Source organism: Brugia malayi (genome assembly GCF_000002995.4).
Source record: "Brugia malayi strain FR3 genome assembly, contig: Bm_v4_Chr2_contig_001, whole genome shotgun sequence".
Lineage (NCBI taxonomy): Eukaryota > Metazoa > Nematoda > Chromadorea > Rhabditida > Onchocercidae > Brugia > Brugia malayi.
In genome coordinates, this window is record NW_025062476.1 from 11,915,541 (window position 1) to 11,936,668 (window position 21,128).

Here is a 21,128-nt window from a genome sequence, read left to right on the forward strand (position 1 = left end):
TGATATTATCACAGAGGAGACAGTAGTCCTTTAAATCATTTTGTAAAGGAATTTTTCATTTTTTCATTCACTCTGATTCGAATAATTTTTATAAAGTTACATTATTTTGATGTCAATTGCTAAAATTAATTAATTTTACGGTTGCATCAAACTACTTATAATACAAATAAATTTAAATATTTCATTCTTTTGTCTATAAAATGTGTGAAATTATTGAATTAATTTTTTTTTTTTCTTTTTTTGGTTTGTTTGATTTAATTAAAAGATTTGGATGGTTGAATCACTGAATGAATAAATAGTATTTACTAGATGAGTTGCAGATGGTCAGAGCAACGGTCAGTCTATCTCTAATGGTCACTATTTAATAGCAGAGATAAAGAACAATTTTGTTTACTGTTGAATATTCGTCTTTATTTATGTCGTTGATCCACAGATCAATAATTCCGATCAAATGTAACACTTAGAGGGCGTGGCCCATTAGGGTACCTTATTTCCTAGCAACGCCCTCGAATTCCTCTATAAAAGAGGCCAGTTGTCATATCAAAATCATTCAGTTGCGTTGCAGAATCACTGCTTACTTCCAGTGTCTCATCACAAGTGTCATCCGAATCGCCAGAAGCCTTAGTCCAGCGTTCCGGATGCATTAACCTAGTACCTGAAGCCAACGAATCAAGTCTATTGTGTTCCGGAAGCGTCAGTTCACTATTCTGAAAGTGCAAGTAACAGCCGTTGTATCATTTGTGATTTATGTTTTATTATCGCTTATCATATCACAGAATTGATGCAGCGAGCTGTACTTGTCGCAATATTCAGAAATTTCTCGGTTATTGATGAAACGGAAATTTTTCTACAAAACTTTATTTATGAGGAATAGTCTCCCTGGATAGAGCTTTAAAATAATTAATTGTTCACCAGAGAAATTATTCCACACAAATACAGTACCATTCCTAATCATTGCTTCGCTTCTTCGAAAGTTTTATTTTGTAACCGTAATCTTCTGCTAATGCTCATCACCCTGTGAAATGCCAATTATTAATACTACCTGAACAGAAGCAGTAAAAAATCAATTTTCATCATTCTTCATCCTCAAATTTAAAAATCCAAAAATTAGCATCGGTAACGGTCGCTGCATCGTCTGAGTTATGCGGTTGTTTCTTGTTTTGCATATCGCAGAATCGATGCAGCATACTGTGCTGTGTGCTTATATCACATCAGTTACCGGTTTCAAATTACCATAACCGGTTTCATCTTCCCTTTTTTTTTTTTTCTTTTGTAACAATTTTAGTTTTATTAAATTTGCAATGTTGCAGGTTACACCAGGAAATATACGCCTTGTATTCGAACAATTTACTTACGGATTGTTTTGTACTATTTTCTAGAGATTATTATGAATTGACGATTGTTGTAATAAATTTACTTATATTTAAAATCTAAAAATTGTTGAAATTATTGGACATGCATAAAATAAGGAACTAAGGTAAATCCAAACCTTAGAATGTAAAATGGTGTTGATAACTGGCAGTGACTATACAGAAATTTTGTATTTGTAAGGCGAAAATGTAGAGAAAATAAATCGTAAAACAATCAACTTAAAAAAAATTAACTCTAAAAATTAAATTATTTGGATACAGAATGGTAATAGAAATGATATGACTTTTGTTATTAAATTTAAAACGAATGTGATACATTGCGTATGCATGAGTGAATGTTTAATATAAATGGAAAAAAGCTCAAAGTATAAATAGATCACATAAATTACTTCATCTCAAAAAGGGCAATAAAGTAGTACTCATTACTTTCAGTTTCACCAACTGAAGTAATTATAATAATTTCAATTACAAATATTTCTTTTCCCTTCCTGGAACAATAGCATGCATTAGATAAAAAAAGACCAGCGAAGGTTTAAAATGCTCAAAGATCATTTAACTTTCTTTTCAAAAAAAAAAAAAGATTTTTGCAAATTTTTTGTCATTTCTGAACTCTGATCTTTTCTGTATAAAATAAGTTTGAAAACAGTAAGATAGCAAAGATGGAAATACAAATAAATTTAAAATTCATATTTGGTCCCTGCATCAAAAAATCGATCATTTCATAGTTGACCTTACTTTAAGTATAAATGTTTTTAAATGAAGTGTGAAAAGTAACTGACAAGCAGATTCAGGTCATGCAAATCTCAATAAATTACAAAGAATCCATCACTTAATGTCAACAATCTCGTCATCTATCTCTCTCTTTCTCCATTTCTCTCCTCATTCGATAAACTATTTCATCAAATGGTAATTGTACTTAATCCAAAAATTTGAAAGTAATATTCCAAGAAAATATTTCCCTCTGTGATCTTCTGGTCACTTTCAAATGAAAATGCCGCCGATTGTTTCAATTGATTACTTTTTGAGAAGAAAACATTGGCATAGAGGGAAGTACCGTAACCTAAAATTTTGCAAATTACTCGCAAAATCTATGAGTCAATTAATTTTCTTTCTGATAAATAAATGTTTAGTGACTGAATTGGAATAGAACATAGGAAAAAAAGCTTTCAAACAATTTGGACTGAGATTTTAAGATTTATCTATGATTCCAAAATGAACACAGCGCTGCTTTTCTATCATTTTCTGAAAGCATCAAAATTTTTTAAACGCAAAGATTGTTAATTTTTTGTTTTCTTAATTGGAAATTTTGATGAAATCTTAGCTTCTAACATTTTTGCTCTAATTTAAAATTTAACTTATTGAATAAACTACCATTTGCATATCGATAACTGTTTCATACAAATTTTTGATTGTTTTTGCAACTATTTTCCTTCTATGAAACGCTATTGAATGCAATTCATTTTCCATTAGTATACCAATTAATATAGGAAAATACATAAGTACCTTTCATTTTTCATAAAAGTAAGTTAGAGGATGTGGTGATCTTTGATCTTCGCAAGAGTGAAGAATTTCGGAGGGAACAAATTATTATTTACTTTGAAAGAGAGAGAGAGAGATATTGAAAGTACGCTTTTCTTGCAATTAACTTTGATAATAAAGAATGATCTTCTTTAGCATGCTGGGATAAATAAAGAGAGGGAGGGAGAGAGGTATTTGAAAAGAGAATCTCCACTTGCTGATCTAAAGGTCGACGAATGATTTCAACCAATGTTAGTACGGAGGTGGGAATTAACCACTCTGTTGAACACTGTCAAATCTCTGTATAAAATCGAAATTATTCGATTTCAAAGTGAGAACATAGTTTACCCTTCTATATATTCCCGAAAATACTAATGGAGCAGTCGTATCGACTCTGATATGTTGTCACATTGTTTCTCATATCGCAGATTCGATTCGACAAGCTGCACTTGTAGATACCGGGGATAATGCCACTCATATCAATCAGAAATTCGAAGTGTAGTAGGATGTTAGCTAGCTTTATTTCAAGCTGAGAATGAAAGCTTCTCATTGAGGACGATATTGGTCACATCTATCATTTCCGTAAACAAGGAAACTCGGAAAATCGAAATAGCATTTATGAATACAGCTGTATCATCATGATGTCAAACTGTTTCACTCAACACAGATCAGATGCAACTTCATGCCTGTAATTCCATAAATCGGAAATATTTCGAACAGAGAATCAGCATATTCATTGCAAAACTTAGCCAATCAGTTAAAAAATTCCTCCCATACGGAAGAAATTTAGATGAATACGTGAAGGACAATGTCACCGTATTGCCTTCATGAAAAGTAATGAAAACTACTTATTTTTGATTTTATCTATTACAGTTCGTGTATCTGATAAACTGTACTACGACATTCAGAAATCAAATATAGAAGCAGATCCGGAATCTAAATTTGAAATTAGACATAATAAATCAGGAAAACTAAAAAAGTATGACTTACGATCCACTCAATTCTTTTATGACAGCAGATATTACTATGTAGAGAAGTAAAGGACACTACCATGAAGAAACACTCCACCGATCACAAAAGATTATCTTAACAATTATCATTTAGCTATAGAAGATCATTCTTTATTGATCAAAATTGACCGCAAGAAACTATTGCTCCCTCTCCCTCTCTCTCTCTCTCTCTCTCTCTCTCTCTCTCTCTCTCAAAGCAAATAGTAATTTGTTCTCTCCGAAATTCTTCACTCTTGCGAAGATCAAAGATCACTATGTCCTATAATTTATTTTTGTGAAAAATGGAAAGTACCTATGCATTTCATATATTAATCAATATACTAATGGAAAGTGATTTGCATTCAGCAATGATTCATAAAACAAAAATTGTCGCAAAAACAATCAGAAATTTAGATGAAACAATAACCAATGTACAAATTTCAGTTCATTTAACAAATTAAATTTTAAATTTAAGGCCAAAGATGATAAAATTTTATGTGAATTTTCTATTGATAAAACAAAAAATCAACAATTTGCGTTTAAAAAGTCTTATTGCTTTCAGAAAATGCTAGAAAAGTAGCATTTGTGATCATTTTGAAATCTTAAACGTATCGAATTTTTTTCTCTTAGTGACACAATTACAGAATTTGTAAATCACAGAATTATGAATTGCTTATTGTTTGGCATCATTATGTGACTGATCGGAAATCTAAAATTGTCATATTGAAATAATAGTGCATGATGTGATGCTATCACTGTATACCACTGCATTATTTGAATGTTAAAGGAATTGTCTCTTTAATATTTGGGTAGGACATTTCTTCAGATCTGAATTTAGAGTATTACGGAACGGTTTTTGCAATATGGCATTCATGTTCATTTGATAATACGGTAACTTGTCCAACCTATTGGACGCAGTTATTGGTTCATTTTCTCGTTGTGACAATTCATCAGCATTTCAACCACTGTTCACATTACATTTTCAATAAGATAATGCAAAGTAATAGTTAAAAAAGTTTTTTCTTTCAAAAAAAGAAAAATGCATAAAAAACTGTCGGAGAGATCAAATTCTGTCATTGATCTTTATAGATTGGGTGCTATTACAGCTACTGATAGGTCTAATCCGGTAATCCGGAAAGTTTAAATTTTCTAATCTACTATATCTAATTCTAAATTTATATTCCGGATCTGCTTCTATATTTGATTTCTGAATGTCGTCATGCAGTTTATCAGTTATATGAACTGTAACAGATGAAATCGAAAATAAATAGTTTTCATTTTTTTTCATGAAGGCAATAGAATCCTTTTTTTACTTCAACTACCTTTCATATTTAATTCTTCCAACCGAAACCTAATGTTTAGTGTAAGATAACATTCATAAAAGCGTTGGTGATGGTAAATTATGTAAATTGAGCGGCATAAACTAGTCAAACATTTAAGGTTTGTTTGGACGTTTTATTGATTATTTAAATTTACGTCATTTCATTGAAATACTGTGACATTGTCCTTCACGTATTCATCTAAATTTCTTCCGTATGGGAGGAATTTTTTAACTGATTGGCTAAGTTTTGCAATGAATATGCTGATTTTCTGTTCGAAATATTTCCGATTTATGGAATTACAGGCATGAAGTTGCATCTGATCTGTGTTGAGTGAAACAGTTTGACATCATGATGATACAGCTGTATTCATAAATGCTATTTCGATTTTCCGAGTTTCCTTGTTTACGGAAATGATAGATGTGACCAATATCGTCCTCAATGAGAAGCTTTCATTCTCAGCTTGAAATAAAGCTAGCTAACATCCTACTACACTTCGAATTTCTGATTGATATGAGTGGCATTATCCCCGGTATCTACAAGTGCAGCTTGTCGAATCGAATCTGCGATATGAGAAACAATGTGACAACATATCAGAGTCGATACGACTGCTCCATTAGTATTTTCGGGAATATATAGAAGGGTAAACTATGTTCTCACTTTGAAATCGAATAATTTCGATTTTATACAGAGATTTGACAGTGTTCAACAGAGTGGTTAATGCCCACCTCCGTGCTAACATTGGTTGAAATCATTCGTCGACCTTTAGATCAGCAAGTGGAGATTCTCTTTTCAAATACCTCTCTCTCTCTCCCTCTCTCTGCTTTTCCCGCGCTTGAGAGGGGGAATCTGAAATACCTTAGTAATAAATCACTAAATCACTCTCTCAATTTCTCTGCATCATATAATTTACCTGTCTTTTTTCCCATTTTCTTCTCTCACATCAATCATTACTCTTTGCTATTGTAACTTTCAGTGCAATTTTCAATTTTCTGATATATTAAACTTTTTTTTTCTGGGAGGGGGGTGGGGGGAGGGGAAAGGGGGAAGGAAGGGAACATTTCTTTTCAGAGAAACAAAATAAACTATTCAGTAGTTCACAAAATTAGCAGTTTCTAATATAATCGAGTAAACATATATAACAAAATGAAGTAACTATTTCCATTAGCACTTTTATGTCACAAAAATGTCAGAGAAGAAAAGATTTGACACGAATAAAATGAAAAATGAAACAATCTATTTGGAAACAATTTATTTATTTTTTAAATGTAAGAATCGAAAAAGAATTGCTTACAATTTTATAAAGAATAATTGTAATTATTAATTGTTTTTGAAATGATTGTTAATTCGCAATATAAATAATGCTAGATGGACATTATTCAAATTATTGGTAATATTATTTAATTTAAAATAGAAAATATCATTTGATAAATTTTACTAATTGAATATAATAATTAATTACATTGTTTTTTTTTTTCTGCAGAACTATTCTGAAATGTTTAAAATTAACCCTTAGTATTCCTTGACCATAATATATTACTCGATTAACTCTTACTATTACTTGACTAGAATTCAAAATTACTTGACCTCTATTGCAAAGAGATAATTGTCAAAGTATGACCACCTCCTACATGAACGGAAAAGTTTCATTTTGATTCCTACATCAATTACAATCGCTATTTCCTTCCATTATCTGAGAATTCTCGACAAAATATTCCTTCCCCATTCACTAATCGATAATATATGCCTCAGTGATAATTAACTGCAACCAAAAGGAGTAATATTCTAACGTTGAGCAAAAATATACAATGCTTCGTAGATTATTACTCCCAATGGAAGCAGTGAGATAGCAGTATCATCACTTCCGTCAATTTTTCACGTCTCAAAAAATTTTGAAGATTTTTACGATGAAATATTCGCCCAACTATTCATTTATCAACTCTTTTCAATAGCATAAAAAAAAAAAGCTACTGAATGTAATTGCAAGAAATAATTTCAATTTAAATTTGAGGAATTTTCCTCATCCAATCTAATAACTTGAAAAGGAAATGATCGAAACGTAACTGCTATTTGTACTTTTTACGATCAGTAAACACAAATATTATTTTGAATCAATAACAAACTAAATGTTTTATAGAGTTATATATGTCAGATTGCAATTCTGATGACATGCAGAGCATTTATCATTGCTATAATTTTCTAAATTTGCTTATTTAGAATTTTAGAAATTCTATGAAACTTATTTCAATTCGTTATTAGTCTCATTGTTCAACATTTTTTCATGCTTTACTTCTATTTTGAAAATTTCCTCTGGAACTTTATTTCAGTTTTTTTGCTTTAAAATTTACCATAATCTCGAAATCATAAACCAAATGACAAGAAGGAATATGCAGTGTTAGAAACTAACTCAGTTGTCGCATTGTTTAGACCTGGAAATATTCATTAAAGCATTTTTACATTGGAAAATGCAAAAAGTTTCCAACCACTTTGCTATTACTTACCGCTCGTATAAATAATTCATATACAGAAATTATAGATTTTAATGATATTTATGATTTTGTTAAAATTTTTCTTTTTAATTCTCAATCGTTTTCAGGAAATCGATCGCATGAAATTCAGCATAAATGTGATTATTAAGACAATAAACAAAGAAATTTCCATTTAAAGCATTAAAAAAAAGAAAAATCAAATGCAAAAAGTACGATTCGTTTGTTGTGTTGCAGAAGCGCAATGAGCTAAATCGGTTTATGCGACATGCAAAACAAATTGAAAAAAAAAAAAAAAAGTGTCACAACCAACTGATCCAGCAATTGTCGCTAATACTTTAACTAGGGAATCTTAAATTTAGGCACCGAGAATAATAGCAAAAATAAGAGTAAATTATATTATTTCCATATTAATAGTGTTAATAGTTATCAGTGCAGGATTTCCGTATTCTATTCCGGTTGGATGTTCTTAATGTTTAACGTTTGGTATGTTTTCAGCAAGCATTTTATTCAAATTCATCGTAGTTTTTTAGGGTGTTGGACGTGATGTTGATGCAAGTTACGTCTAAGTTACTATTTAAATATTGATTCCGGTACATTTCGGGAATAGCACAAGTACAGATGGTCGTATCGGGCTTGTGATATGACAGATAATCAAACATCATGTCACAGTCGATACGGCTGCTGTCACTCGCACTTTCGAGAATATAAAAGGGAACGTCACTTTATATATAAATGATTTGAGTTACAAAAAAAGACTTTCTTTTATTTAGAGAATTGATAATGCTGAATAGAATAATCTCGCCCACTCCGTGTATCTTATTGGTTCAAATCTATCATTCACATTGCATCACCAGGCGGAAATGGCCAAGCAACGCCCTTTTTTCAAGTACCTCTTATTCTTGCACTCTCGTTGAAGTACCATAGCAAATAAACATTTCTTCTAATTTCTGTATCCTGAAATTGATCTATTTTAATTCGTTTTTTATCTCACATACACATTACACAATTATCATTTATGCTGCGACACGTTAAAATAAACGAAAAGAAATTAAAAAATACAAAAGAAAGAATTAAATTATAAATTGTTATTTCGTCTTATCAACAGCAATGTGTAAAATAATGCAGAAAAGTGTATGAAAAGCTTAAAACATATTTCCAGCTAATGCCCATCAATACTTTTTGTTAAATTTCGATGATAATATATACGAAGTATTTATAAATGCAATGAATTCAATAGCTTTTCAAGTGTAATAATTAATACTTTAATTTCTATATGACATCAAAGTGACAGATGTCAACTATCTGATCTATTAAATCAATATGGCAAATGTATGCAATGCTTATTAGCAAAGAAAGATTTGAAACATTTAAATTTGATAAATTGGTACTTAACAATTTTCACATATATATTTTTGTATTAAATAATTACCCTACACTGTAATTTATAAAAAAGAGATAAAAAGAGAAATAAGATAAAAATTTTGCTTATAAAGAGTCGTATTTATAAATTATTTCTATGATTAAAATTTTCATCTCACAATTTGATTTCATTTTAAAAAACTATTTTCATCAACAAAACAACAATTATTATTATTAAACAAAACTTTTGTCAATTATTTTACCATCGATTGGATAATGAAGCTTTCATCGATACTCTAATTAAAGGATTTGTCGCTTTAGTAAAACTTTGTCGATCTCACATTATGGGTTTCTATCAGTACGAACGAATCAGTGATTATGGAAAAATAAAGTAATAACTTGGGGGAAGTTAAATACATTTGCAAATAAATAATGTAGTATTCAAATATTAGAACATCTAAGAAAAATAAAAGATTTTTTAGTTTATTCATAGAATATTTAATACACTGGTTTGTTTCTTTCATTTTGTTTATAAATAATTTTTTTTTTCTCTACTAATTGCTTTGATTATGAAAAATATATTTAAATCTGTTGTTTAGGAATTTTTTTTACTCATAAAAGTAGAACTTTAAGGGTTCAATTAGAAGATTCAAATTTTAGTAAGTAAAGCAATTTCTGAAGTCGTACATAACACTTTTATAAAATATAAGTTGCATAATTGTAATTTCTATTCGGATTGCTTTCCAAATTGTTTGAAAGCTTTTTTTCCTATGTTCTATTCCAATTCAGTCACTAAACATTTATTTATCAGAAAGAAAATTAATTGACTCATAGATTTTGCGAGTAATTTGCAAAATTTTAGGTTACGGTACTTCCCTCTATGCCAATGTTTTCTTCTCAAAAAGTAATCAATTGAAACAATCGGCGGCATTTTCATTTGAAAGTGACCAGAAGATCACAGAGGGAAATATTTTCTTGGAATATTACTTTCAAATTTTTGGATTAAGTACAATTACCATTTGATGAAATAGTTTATCGAATGAGGAGAGAAATGGAGAAAGAGAGAGATAGATGACGAGATTGTTGACATTAAGTGATGGATTCTTTGTAATTTATTGAGATTTGCATGACCTGAATCTGCTTGTCAGTTACTTTTCACACTTCATTTAAAAACATTTATACTTAAAGTAAGGTCAACTATGAAATGATCGATTTTTTGATGCAGGGACCAAATATGAATTTTAAATTTATTTGTATTTCCATCTTTGCTATCTTACTGTTTTCAAACTTATTTTATACAGAAAAGATCAGAGTTCAGAAATGACAAAAAATTTGCAAAAATCTTTTTTTTTTTTTGAAAAGAAAGTTAAATGATCTTTGAGAACAACGATAGCATTTTAAACCTTCGCTGGTCTTTTTTTATCTAATGCATGCTATTGTTCCAGGAAGGGAAAAGAAATATTTGTAATTGAAATTATTATAATTACTTCAGTTGGTGAAACTGAAAGTAATGAGTACTACTTTATTGCCCTTTTTGAGATGAAGTAATTTATGTGATCTATTTATACTTTCAGCTTTTTTCCCTTTATATTTAAAATGTCTCATTTCTATTTTTTTTTTTTTTTTCAAACAAAAAAATTCTTATAAATATTCCTATAAATATTTGAAATACAAATATTCGTTATAAATATAAATAATCGCAAAATTCTTATAAATATTTTTTAAACAAATAGGAAATATAGCGTAAAATTCTTATACTAATACCTTAGCAATCGATTAGGATTCATTTCAGTTGTAATTTGTTATAAGCAAAATTGATATCGACTAAGTTCAGTTTAAATTACATTAATCTCTTTTTTGTTTTTGCAGATATTAAGTCCTGCTATTTTGTTTTATATGCTTCTGAATTCATTTTTTTCTTTGCTTTTTTTTTTTGTTCAAAGTAAATTTACATCTAATCTGCATCATATTGCTGCTTTTGATCACTATCGATTGATCTATTGATCAATATCTATTGATCAGGATTTGCAAAGTGCAAAATATGAAATAATCTTTCCAAACATAGAAAAAAAGTAAAAAAAAAAAAAATTAAATATTATGCGATTTACAAAAAATTGCATAGTATTGAAACATTACATTAGTATTATAACAACAACAGTTATTGTTTCAATAGTTGAGTAATAATAATGAAATTAGAAATGTAGTCAGAGATTTGTGTGATCATATTTACCGGAATTTTCTATATAAAAACTGATAATGTGAGATATGTTTGTTAGCTGAAAACTAACCAAATCCTTCAATAAATTTAAAATATGCGAAAATTTCATTAAAAAGAATAAAACACTACAGATATTGATATTTTAGAAGAAGTTTTGTTTTTGTTATCAATCATGGATTTGATAACAATAAAGCAATCAGAGGAAGAACAAGAATATAGCTACGCTACTGAATAATCGTATAAAGCGATAGGTTTTTTTTACGAGTGACACGTGTATGACAGATACCAAAGATATTCTAGATTAGTAGTTATAGGATGAGAAAAAATAATTCATAGATTTTTATGTATGCTGAATGGAAATTAATAATTTTATTCAGATTATCTAAATTAAAGCAATTCAAAAAGTATAAAGATGACTAATTCCTGTCGAGAATTCACGCTTTTCAGACATATGTGATGTTTTAATAACTTAATAACTCAATATGCTATTGTTTTCTCTCTTGAATTAATTTCAGAATCATTAGATATATTACTTCATCTGAGTACCTGTTTAGAAAAATGCTGAAAAGACACTAAAATATGTTTAAGCTTTAAAAAAAAGTATTTAAGCTTGAGGATGAGCTTGAGGATATATAATGAAGTTTCTGAAATTTTAAAATGCTTACATTTACTTGATGAAAGAATGATACAGTATGCAACATCGCTTTTTTTAATATGAATAAACTGTTAGCACATTTGAAAAAGATGGTGGAAGGTTGAAAAATTTTGAAAGGGAAAATGCTGGAGAAAAAAAAAAAAAGGAATTTGATGAAAAGGTAAAATGAGCTTTCTCTGTTCGATGGCATTGTGAGATGTAAAGTAATATCAATAAAAATGATTGTAATGTTTCAAAATTGAATGAAATAATCTATGAATTCGTTACTATCATTCTTCTTTTCTTATTTTTTGTTGTTTCTTTTTAACAAATTGAGAATTTTTTTTTTTCCTGTAGTTACTTTATATAAAAAGGAGTAAATTGAAGTACAGTTGTGAAAGAAAAGAACAAACAATGAGATATTAAATTCTTTCAAGAAAATAAATTGCAAATTGAAAATTTTTGCGCCATTGAATAATTTCCTAACAGTATTAATTTTCAATTTTAATTTCTAAATTTTTGAATTAATGCTGGGATGAAATAATAGTTTGAATAGAAAATAGTATAAGTTAATCGGTAGAATTCGTTGTTTCGTAAAAAATAAATAAATAAAATTCGTAAAAAATTCGTAAAAAAATTCGTAAAAAAATAGAAACTTGTAAATTAAGATTAATGTCAAGAAAAATTCTAAAAATGAGATCAATTATTATTATTATGGAATGAACGTAAGTCATTAATCTAAAGATCATGCTAATTAGTTTTCTTAAATAATGTTTTGACCATTTATTTGCTGTCGAGAAGCATTAGATAGATAGATAGATAGATAGATAGATAGATAGATAGATAGATAGATAGATAGATAGATAGATAGATAGATAGATAGATAGATAGATAGATAGATAGATAGATAGATAAGATAGATAGATAGATAGATAGATAGATAGATAGATAGATAGATAGATAGATAGATAGATAGATAGATAGATAGATAGATAGATAGATAGATAGATAGATAGATAGATAGATAGATAGATAGATAGATAGATAGATATAGATAGATAGATAGATAGATAGATAGATAGATAGATAGATAGATAGATAGATAGATAGATAGATAGATAGATAGATAGATAGATAGATAGATAGATAGATAGATAGATAGATAGATAGATAGATAGATAGATAGATAGATAGATAGATAGATAGATAGATAGATAGATAGATAGATAGATAGATAGATAGATAGATAGATAGATAGATAGATAGATAGATAGATAGATAGATAGATAGATAGATAGATAGATAGATAGATAGATAGATAGATAGATAGATAGATAGATAGATAGATAGATAGATAGATAGATAGATAGATAGATAGATAGATAGATAGATAGATAGATAGATAGATAGATAGATAGATAGATAGATAGATAGATAGATAGATAGATAGATAGATAGATAGATAGATAGATAGATAGATAGATAGATAGATAGATAGATAGATAGATAGATAGATAGATAGATAGATAGATAGATAGATAGATAGATAGATAGATAGATAGATAGATAGATAGATAGATAGATAGATAGATAGATAGATAGATAGATAGATAGATAGATAGATAGATAGATAGATAGATAGATAGATAGATAGATAGATAGATAGATAGATAGATAGATAGATAGATAGATAGATAGATAGATAGATAGATAGATAGATAGATAGATAGATAGATAGATAGATAGATAGATAGATAGATAGATAGATAGATAGATAGATAGATAGATAGATAGATAGATAGATAGATAGATAGATAGATAGATAGATAGATAGATAGATAGATAGATAGATAGATAGATAGATAGATAGATAGATAGATAGATAGATAGATAGATAGATAGATAGATAGATAGATAGATAGATAGATAGATAGATAGATAGATAGATAGATAGATAGATAGATAGATAGATAGATAGATAGATAGATAGATAGATAGATAGATAGATAGATAGATAGATAGATAGATAGATAGATAGATAGATAGATAGATAGATAGATAGATAGGTAATCATATTTTATTGTATTACATATTCCAGTGGCTATTTTTTACTGAATTTTTTTTTCTTATTGTATTATTTTTTTTTTCTTTTTTTATAAAATCTTATTGTATTATTTTTGATTGCTGTATTGTTTTCTTTAGGTATAATTTTAATTCTTAAAATTCAGTTGTTTTTTTCTCAAACAGCTTAATTTTAAATTGATAAAGCTTTTTCTTTTTTATCTATATTTATATATATATATACTTTTTATATATTTTTATTTTGCATTTTCAGTATTCAAATAAAAGATTTCGATTTAAGTGCATACTTATATACTTATATTTCATTGCAGTAGTCAATACGATCTATAATCTTTGTTAATGACGAATGATTGAACTTTAGTAACATTCTTTATTGCAGCGGACAAAATATCCTTTTTTAATGTAATTGAATATTTCCCATCTTTTCTTACTCAAATTATCATTTCATTTTTTTTATAAATAATTTTGAACTCTAAATATCGAAGCTGAAAATCAAAATTTTATTAGGAACAGTAGTGATGTGCTTGTCAAGTGCTTATAAATTTTTATGCTTCTATATAAATTCATATTAAATTTTCTTGTTGCGACAAAAACAAAAGCCTATTTAAACAAAAAAAGAATTTATTTTTTTAAATGAAATTTTTATTTTCCGTCAAAACACGAATTCATTATTCAGTTAACCTTATGTTTCCTAAAATTTACCCATGGCAATCACGGAATGAAAGGGAAGGAATAGAGTAAAATTGTTGGAATCTATCAAATTGTTTAAATGCAGCAAGTAAAATTTGCTTCTTTAATTTCTTCTATAAGCATTTATAGTTATGCAATCCTTTTTAATGATTGAATATGCTTGAGACAGCTAATATTTATTTTTTTATTAAAATATTTTTAGTGATATTTTGCTGTTCCCTTACTGTTTTGTTTACTTTAACAAATTAATTTTTGCTAAGTTTGTTTGGTATCAGTTTTCATTGCAATAATCTAATTTATTTAATATGTAATGGTTCAGTTTTGTACAAAAAAATTTATATTAGCTCAAATTTTTTAAATGAACTGACATAATAATTTGGTATAAGCTGAATAATATTTTTGTATAATTATTGATAGTTTCAGCTGTCACTTATGCATGTATTTTGAAGCAAACTTTTTTGTACTTTTAAAATGTGTTTTGAAAGTATCAATGATTCATTGCTAATACATAATGTACTGTTTTGGAATGAACCAAAAATTCAAAGTAACTTTATTCTTTTGAAAAATACATTTGCATTTTTTATGAAAATTTGTTCACTGATGATTCCATTTACATTGTTGATAGCAGAAAATTGAAGAAAGGTGGAAAATTTTGGAAGAATGAAAAAAACACTTACATTTTGCTTTGATTTTATTAGATAGTTTAATTCGTAAATTTTAGAATAAACTTAAATATTTGCATATTTTCATAGCTAATCAATGTACTGGAGAAAATAATAATCATTTTGTTATCAAAAATACAAATGGCAAACTTCTTAGATCATAATTATCCTTTTTTAATGCGCTTAATAATTAGCTAATTTTGTACTTGCTAAATTTTACTATTTTAGAGTGATCTACATGATCTATAAAATGATTTATCCAGAAGTGAATATTTTGAAAATGGAAGCACATAAACCCATATGCAGACAGATGTAAGCTTAATATAATTACAAAGCTGAAGTCGGGTATTGCTAATTATCATTAAAACTGATTGGAATAAATCACATATTCCAGCACCGATCGAAATTCATATCTCATATATGAAGTTTGACCATTGCACCAAATTAATAAATTCTTTAATGTCATAACTCAAAAATGGAGAAGAAAGGAGAATACAACATTAATAATTTAATTGTTTTAAGAATTTTATTTCTTTTATTTGAAGAAAAATAATAATAATAACTCAAAATGGAAAAAAATTGAGAATTCACTTTTTAAGAAAAAATTGCTTGAAAATAAACACCATACAAATGAAGTTAAATAATTTTTTTTTAACATTGAGCAAATAAAAAAGCATTAATTAGTCAGTCTGCTTAATAACTAATTATCAACACTGATCTAATACTGATCTGATCAATTATTACAAAAAGTTGTGAGCTGAAGTAAGAAGAGCCTTAATTCATCTTGAAAAAAAAAGTTGGACTAAATTAGAATGTGAGAAAAACTTTCAGGATTAGTTTATTCACGATAATGTCACTGTCGTAAATCTCGAATATTCTGATTGATCAGCAGCTATGCTAACTTTTCAATATCTGAGGAGCAACAATAGTAAATGATTCAGCTGTATTACAGAGGTTAGAACTTAAGTTCATATTCTGAAGCATGAAAACAGTGTTTTTCATCAACTTGTACAAATAATCTAGCAATATAATTTTCTTAAAAACAAAAAAAAAAGCAAACATCTGTTCAATTGTACACTTAATTCATTTATAAAGGCAGCAGCAATTTCTGAATCACCAAAAAGATGGATAATTTGTTTTTCTTGATCACTTGATCCTTCCATTTCAGGTGTTATTTCAATTAAGGTTTACTAGTTGTTAAACTTTTTTGAAAACTAATGGTTCATATCAGTTATTGGTAATGATGTTAATTTCGAATGAATATTGGTATCATCTTTAATTAAATTCTACAAGTTTAAATTCTTAGGATAGAAGGTAGTTTTAAGAGATTAAATTAAGAAGATTAGATATGAAACTACGAATCTTTTTTATTATGCTTTTTGTTTGAAGTTCCTAAATTAGAATAATAAGAAAAAATACTATTCCAACTCGGAATAACCTGTCGTTGCGTATCCATTATAAAAATGGAAGTAAAATTTTTGCTTTTTCCAGGAAGGAAAATGCACAAACTTCTAATATCGCTTGGCATATTAATTGCTCTTGCGATCCTTCCTTGTACATCACATTCAGATGATCATGTAACTTTTATAAACTTATTTCTACAAGAAAAATTTTTTTTTAAATTAAATCAAAAACCATGGCTGGCTTCCTATAGAGTATTGCAAGACTTTGTAGCAAATAAGCGATGAATAGGAAATTAGAGTATTAATTTGAAAAAGCACTTTCGTTTTTTCCAATTCAGCAGCTAAAATTGATTAGAAAAAAGTCATAACGAATTCCATCCAACAACTACAAATATTTAAACGAAAAAAGCACAGAATTCATTTATATTTTAATTTTTTAACTTTCATTTTCTTTAATCAGGATAAATTTGGCATTGATGTCAAGAAGTGCGGTGCAGGTAGTAGTGAATGTGATGTCGGGTACAAATATGACTCTGATGATGGTAATAAAGATGGATATGGCGCTGATAGCGGTGCCAGAAAAAGATATGATAACGATGATAGTGCAAGAGGCGATTATACTAAAGGAAAATTTGTTAAAACTGATGGCAGGTAAGTCATTTGATAAAGCCTATATTATCACTAGGGTTGTTTAATGAATCCTTTCATTGAAGATTATATACTATTTTATTTATATTTGATGTTTCTCTTAATCGATTTATATATTAATTGTCTGCAAATTTGAGAAATAATGCGAATTAAAAGAGTTCATTTATTTTATTGTAAGAATTATTTGCAGAAGGAAGGAGTGCTTTTCTGCAGAAGCTTGCTACGATCAGCGTGAACCAGAGGCTTGGTGTATTTTAAATGAGAATCAATCATGGATGTAAATGCATTTTAATTGTTTTAAATCAGAATTTTCAATGCTTGTGACTAGAATTTCTCAGTAGTACTGAGAAAGTCCTTTTTCAGAGATAAAGGTTGCTTTTGCGACGCTAAGTTGCATTCATGCGTTATTGAAAGAAATAACAGTGGCAGGCTGGAATACTCGTATTGTACGCCTGAAAAAGGTTGGGAGTGTTCATACAATGACAGAAGCACACAAGACGGTGAAGGTGGTAGTGGTGGTGACGAGAGCGTACATAGCGATGAATATGATGCTGAAAGAGGATATGATGGTGATGATAGTGCAAGAAGTGATTACATGAAAAGAGAATTTATCAAGACTGATGGCAAGTAAGTCATTTGGCTTTCCTATTTTATCAGTAAGGCTGCTTATAAATCCTTTCATTGGCACTGTAATTTTAACTTATTAATGTTGCATTTGATGTGTATAAATTGCTATGCGTATAAATTGTCTCTGAAATTGAGAAATAATGCTAAACAGAAGAGTTCATTTCACTTTATTATGTGAATTACTTGCAGAAAGAAAAAGTGTTTTTCTGCAGAAGCTTGCTATGATCAACGTGAACCACAAGCATGGTGCATGTTGAATGTGAATCAATCATGGACGTATGGACATTTTAATTATCTTTGTGAAAATAGTTTTTCGATATACATTAGAATCTTCATTCTTTGTGTTTGTTTTCTATTTTCTTTTTCAGAGACAAGGGTTGCTTTTGCGATGCTAATTTGCATTCATGCGTTATCGAAAGAAAGAACAATGGTAGGCTGGAATACTCGTACTGTGTGCCTGAAGAGGGCTGGAAATGCTCATACACTGACAGAAGCGCAAACGTTGCTGAAGATGAAGATTCTATCGCAAGCGGTAATATTGTTAATGGCGGTGACAGGAGCACATATAGCGATGAAAGTAGTGCTAACGACGAAAATGACGGTGATGATGGTGCAGGAACTAGATATCATGTTGTTGGAGAAGATTATGTAAAAAGAAAATTTGTCGAAACTGATGGCAAGTAAGTCATATAGCTTTCCTATATTATTAATAAATCATTGATGAAGTGATACTGTCGCATTGACATACTGATGTTGCATTTGATGTGCATAAATTGCCATCATATAAATGAGTAATAATAAGAGAAAAAATTGCAGAAGAAAGGAGTGCTTTTCTGCAAAAGATTGCTACGACCAACGTGAACCGGAAGCTTGGTGCATATTGCAAAAGAATCAATCATGGACGTAAGCACATTTTAATTATTCTTATAGAAAATTGCTTTTAAATATACATAAGAATTTTCTTGGCTTGCTTAAGATTTCTCAATAGTACCGAAAAATTTCTTTCAGATACAGAGGTTGCTTTTGCGACTCTAAATTGCATTCATGCGTAATCGAAAGAAAAAACAGTGGCAGACTGGAATACTCGTATTGTGTACCTGAAGAAGGTTGGAAGTGTTCATACAGTGATGTCAGTGATGGTGGCAAATATAACGGTAATAACGGTGCCGGAAGCAGTGAAAGTCGCACCGAAAGCATATATCGCATTGAAAGTCGTGCTGGGGACAACATCGCAGCGAAAGTGGTGCCGGAAGCGTATATCGTACTGAAAGCCTTGGAAAACATCGCAGTGAAAGTTTTGCCGCAGAAGCACATCGCAGTGAAAGTAATGTTGGAAGCGTATATAGCAGTGAAAGTCGTGACAAAAACGTACATCGAATTGAAAGCCCTGCCGGAGGAGAACATCACAATAAAACTCGTGTGGAAGCATATTTAGCATTAAAAGTCGTGCTGGAGGACAACATCGGAGCGAAAGTCGTGCCGGAAGCGTATATCGTAGTGAAAGTAATGTTGGAAGCGTATATAGCAGTGAAAGTCGTGACGAAAGCGTACATCGCATTGAAAGCCGTGCCGGAAGAGAACATCACAATAAAACTCGTGGTGGAAGCATATTTCACATTGTAAGCCGTGCCGGAGGAGAACATCGGAGCGAAAGTCGTGCCGGAAGCGTATATCGCAGTGAAAGTCGTGCCGGAAGCGTATATCGCAGTGAAAGTCGTGCCGGAAGCGTATATCGCAGTGAAAGTCGTGACGAAAGCGTACATCGCGGTGAAAGCCGTGCCGGAGGAGAACATCACAATAAAACTCGTGGTGGAAGCATATTTAGCATTAAAAGTCGTGCTGGAGGACAACATCGGAGCGAAAGTCGTGCCGGAAGCGTATATCGCAGTGAAAGTCGTGCCGGAAGCGTATATCGCAGTGAAAGTCGTGACGAAAGCGTACATCGCGGTGAAAGCCGTGCCGGAGAGAACATCACAATAAAACTCGTGGTGGAAGCATATTTAGCATTAAAAGTCGTGCTGGAGGACAAGATCAGAGCGAAAGTAGTGCCGGAGGCGTATATCGCAGTGAAAGTCGTGCGGAAGCGTGTATCGTAGTGAAAGTCGTGACGAAAGCGTACATCGCATTGAAAGCCGTGCCGGAGGAGAACATCACAATAAACTCGTGGTGGAAGCATATTTAGCATTAAAAGTCGTGCTGGAGGACAAGATCGGAGCGAAAGTCGTGCCGGAAGCGTATATCGCAGTGAAAGTCGTGCCGGAAGCGTATATCGCAGTGAAAGTCGTGCCGGAAACGTATATCGCAGTGAAAGTCGTGCCGGAAACGTATATCGCAGTGAAAGTCGTGACGAAAGCGTACATCGCGATGAAAGCCGTGCCGGAGGAGAACATCACAATAAAACTCGTGGTGGAAGCATATTTAGCATTAAAAGTCGTGCTGGAGGACAAGATCGGAGCGAAAGTCGTGCCGGAAGCGTATATCGCAGTGAAAGTCGTGCCGGAAGCGTATATCGCAGTGAAAGTCGTGCCGGAAACGTATATCGCAGTGAAAGTCGTGACGAAAGCGTACATCGCGGTGAAAGCCGTGCCGGAGGAGAACATCACAATAAAACTCGTGGTGGAAGCATATTTAGCATTAAAAGTCGTGCTGGAGGACAACATCGGAGCGAAAGTCGTGCCGGAAGCGTACATCGCAGTGAAAGTCGTGACGAAAGCGTACATCGAATTGAAAGTCGTGCCGGAAGCGTACATTGTAGTGAAAGTTTTGCCGCAGGAGCACATCGTAGTGAAAGTGGTGTTGGAGGCGTATATAGCAGTGAAAATCATACCGGTAGCATATATCGCAGTGAAAGCCGTGCTGGATATACATATAACAGTGATAGTAGTGCCGGCGGAGAAAATAGCAGTAAAAATTATGTAGGAGAAAAATATGGCATTAAAAGCAGTACCGGACGTTATAGTAGTAATACAGCGGTAACAGAACAACATGACAATGGATGTGTGGCGGAGAATGCAAAAAGAGCAGTGCCCTGCATGAGCATGACAGTGGTGTAGGAGGTGAATACGGTTGTAACAGTAGTGACGAGAGACAAACCGTTGAAAGTGATGCAGTTGGTGAATA

At 30.4% G+C, this 21,128-nt stretch overlaps 2 protein-coding genes, 3 non-coding genes and 1 further gene across 6 annotated transcripts; 5 read left to right on the forward strand and 1 right to left on the reverse strand.

Annotated features, from left to right (window-relative positions):
* Nucleotides 1-494: 494 nt before the first annotated feature.
* On the reverse strand, nucleotides 495-945 carry Bm9689 (Uncharacterized protein; the record flags this gene model as incomplete). Its single annotated transcript, XM_001894243.2, has 2 exons — nucleotides 495-707; nucleotides 943-945. The coding sequence occupies 2 exons, from the start codon at nucleotides 943-945 to the stop codon at nucleotides 495-497; spliced, it is 216 nt and encodes a 71-aa protein (XP_001894278.2).
* On the forward strand, nucleotides 706-815 carry Bma-mir-2.4. Its single transcript, XR_006228158.1, has one exon. It is a non-coding gene; the product is annotated as a pre-microRNA Bma-mir-2.4 (primary transcript).
* Nucleotides 902-951, forward strand: Bma-mir-36.3. Its single transcript, XR_006228155.1, has one exon. The product of XR_006228155.1 is annotated as a pre-microRNA Bma-mir-36.3 (primary transcript).
* A 151-nt stretch (nucleotides 952-1,102) lies between these two features.
* Nucleotides 1,103-1,212, forward strand: Bma-mir-5850. The gene has a single exon (XR_006228159.1). It is a non-coding gene; the product is annotated as a pre-microRNA Bma-mir-5850 (primary transcript).
* Nucleotides 1,213-6,947: 5,735 nt separating this feature from the next.
* Bma-mir-5839 lies at nucleotides 6,948-7,052 on the forward strand. Its single transcript, XR_006228160.1, has one exon. It is a non-coding gene; the product is annotated as a pre-microRNA Bma-mir-5839 (primary transcript).
* A 9,777-nt stretch (nucleotides 7,053-16,829) lies between these two features.
* On the forward strand, nucleotides 16,830-21,061 carry Bm9690 (Hornerin., putative; the record flags this gene model as incomplete). Its single annotated transcript, XM_043079312.1, has 10 exons — nucleotides 16,830-16,907; nucleotides 17,194-17,384; nucleotides 17,572-17,658; nucleotides 17,745-18,008; nucleotides 18,198-18,284; nucleotides 18,377-18,688; nucleotides 18,825-18,911; nucleotides 19,017-19,376; nucleotides 19,444-20,100; nucleotides 20,191-21,061. The coding sequence occupies 10 exons, from the start codon at nucleotides 16,830-16,832 to the stop codon at nucleotides 21,059-21,061; spliced, it is 2,994 nt and encodes a 997-aa protein (XP_042935246.1).
* Nucleotides 21,062-21,128: the final 67 nt, after the last annotated feature.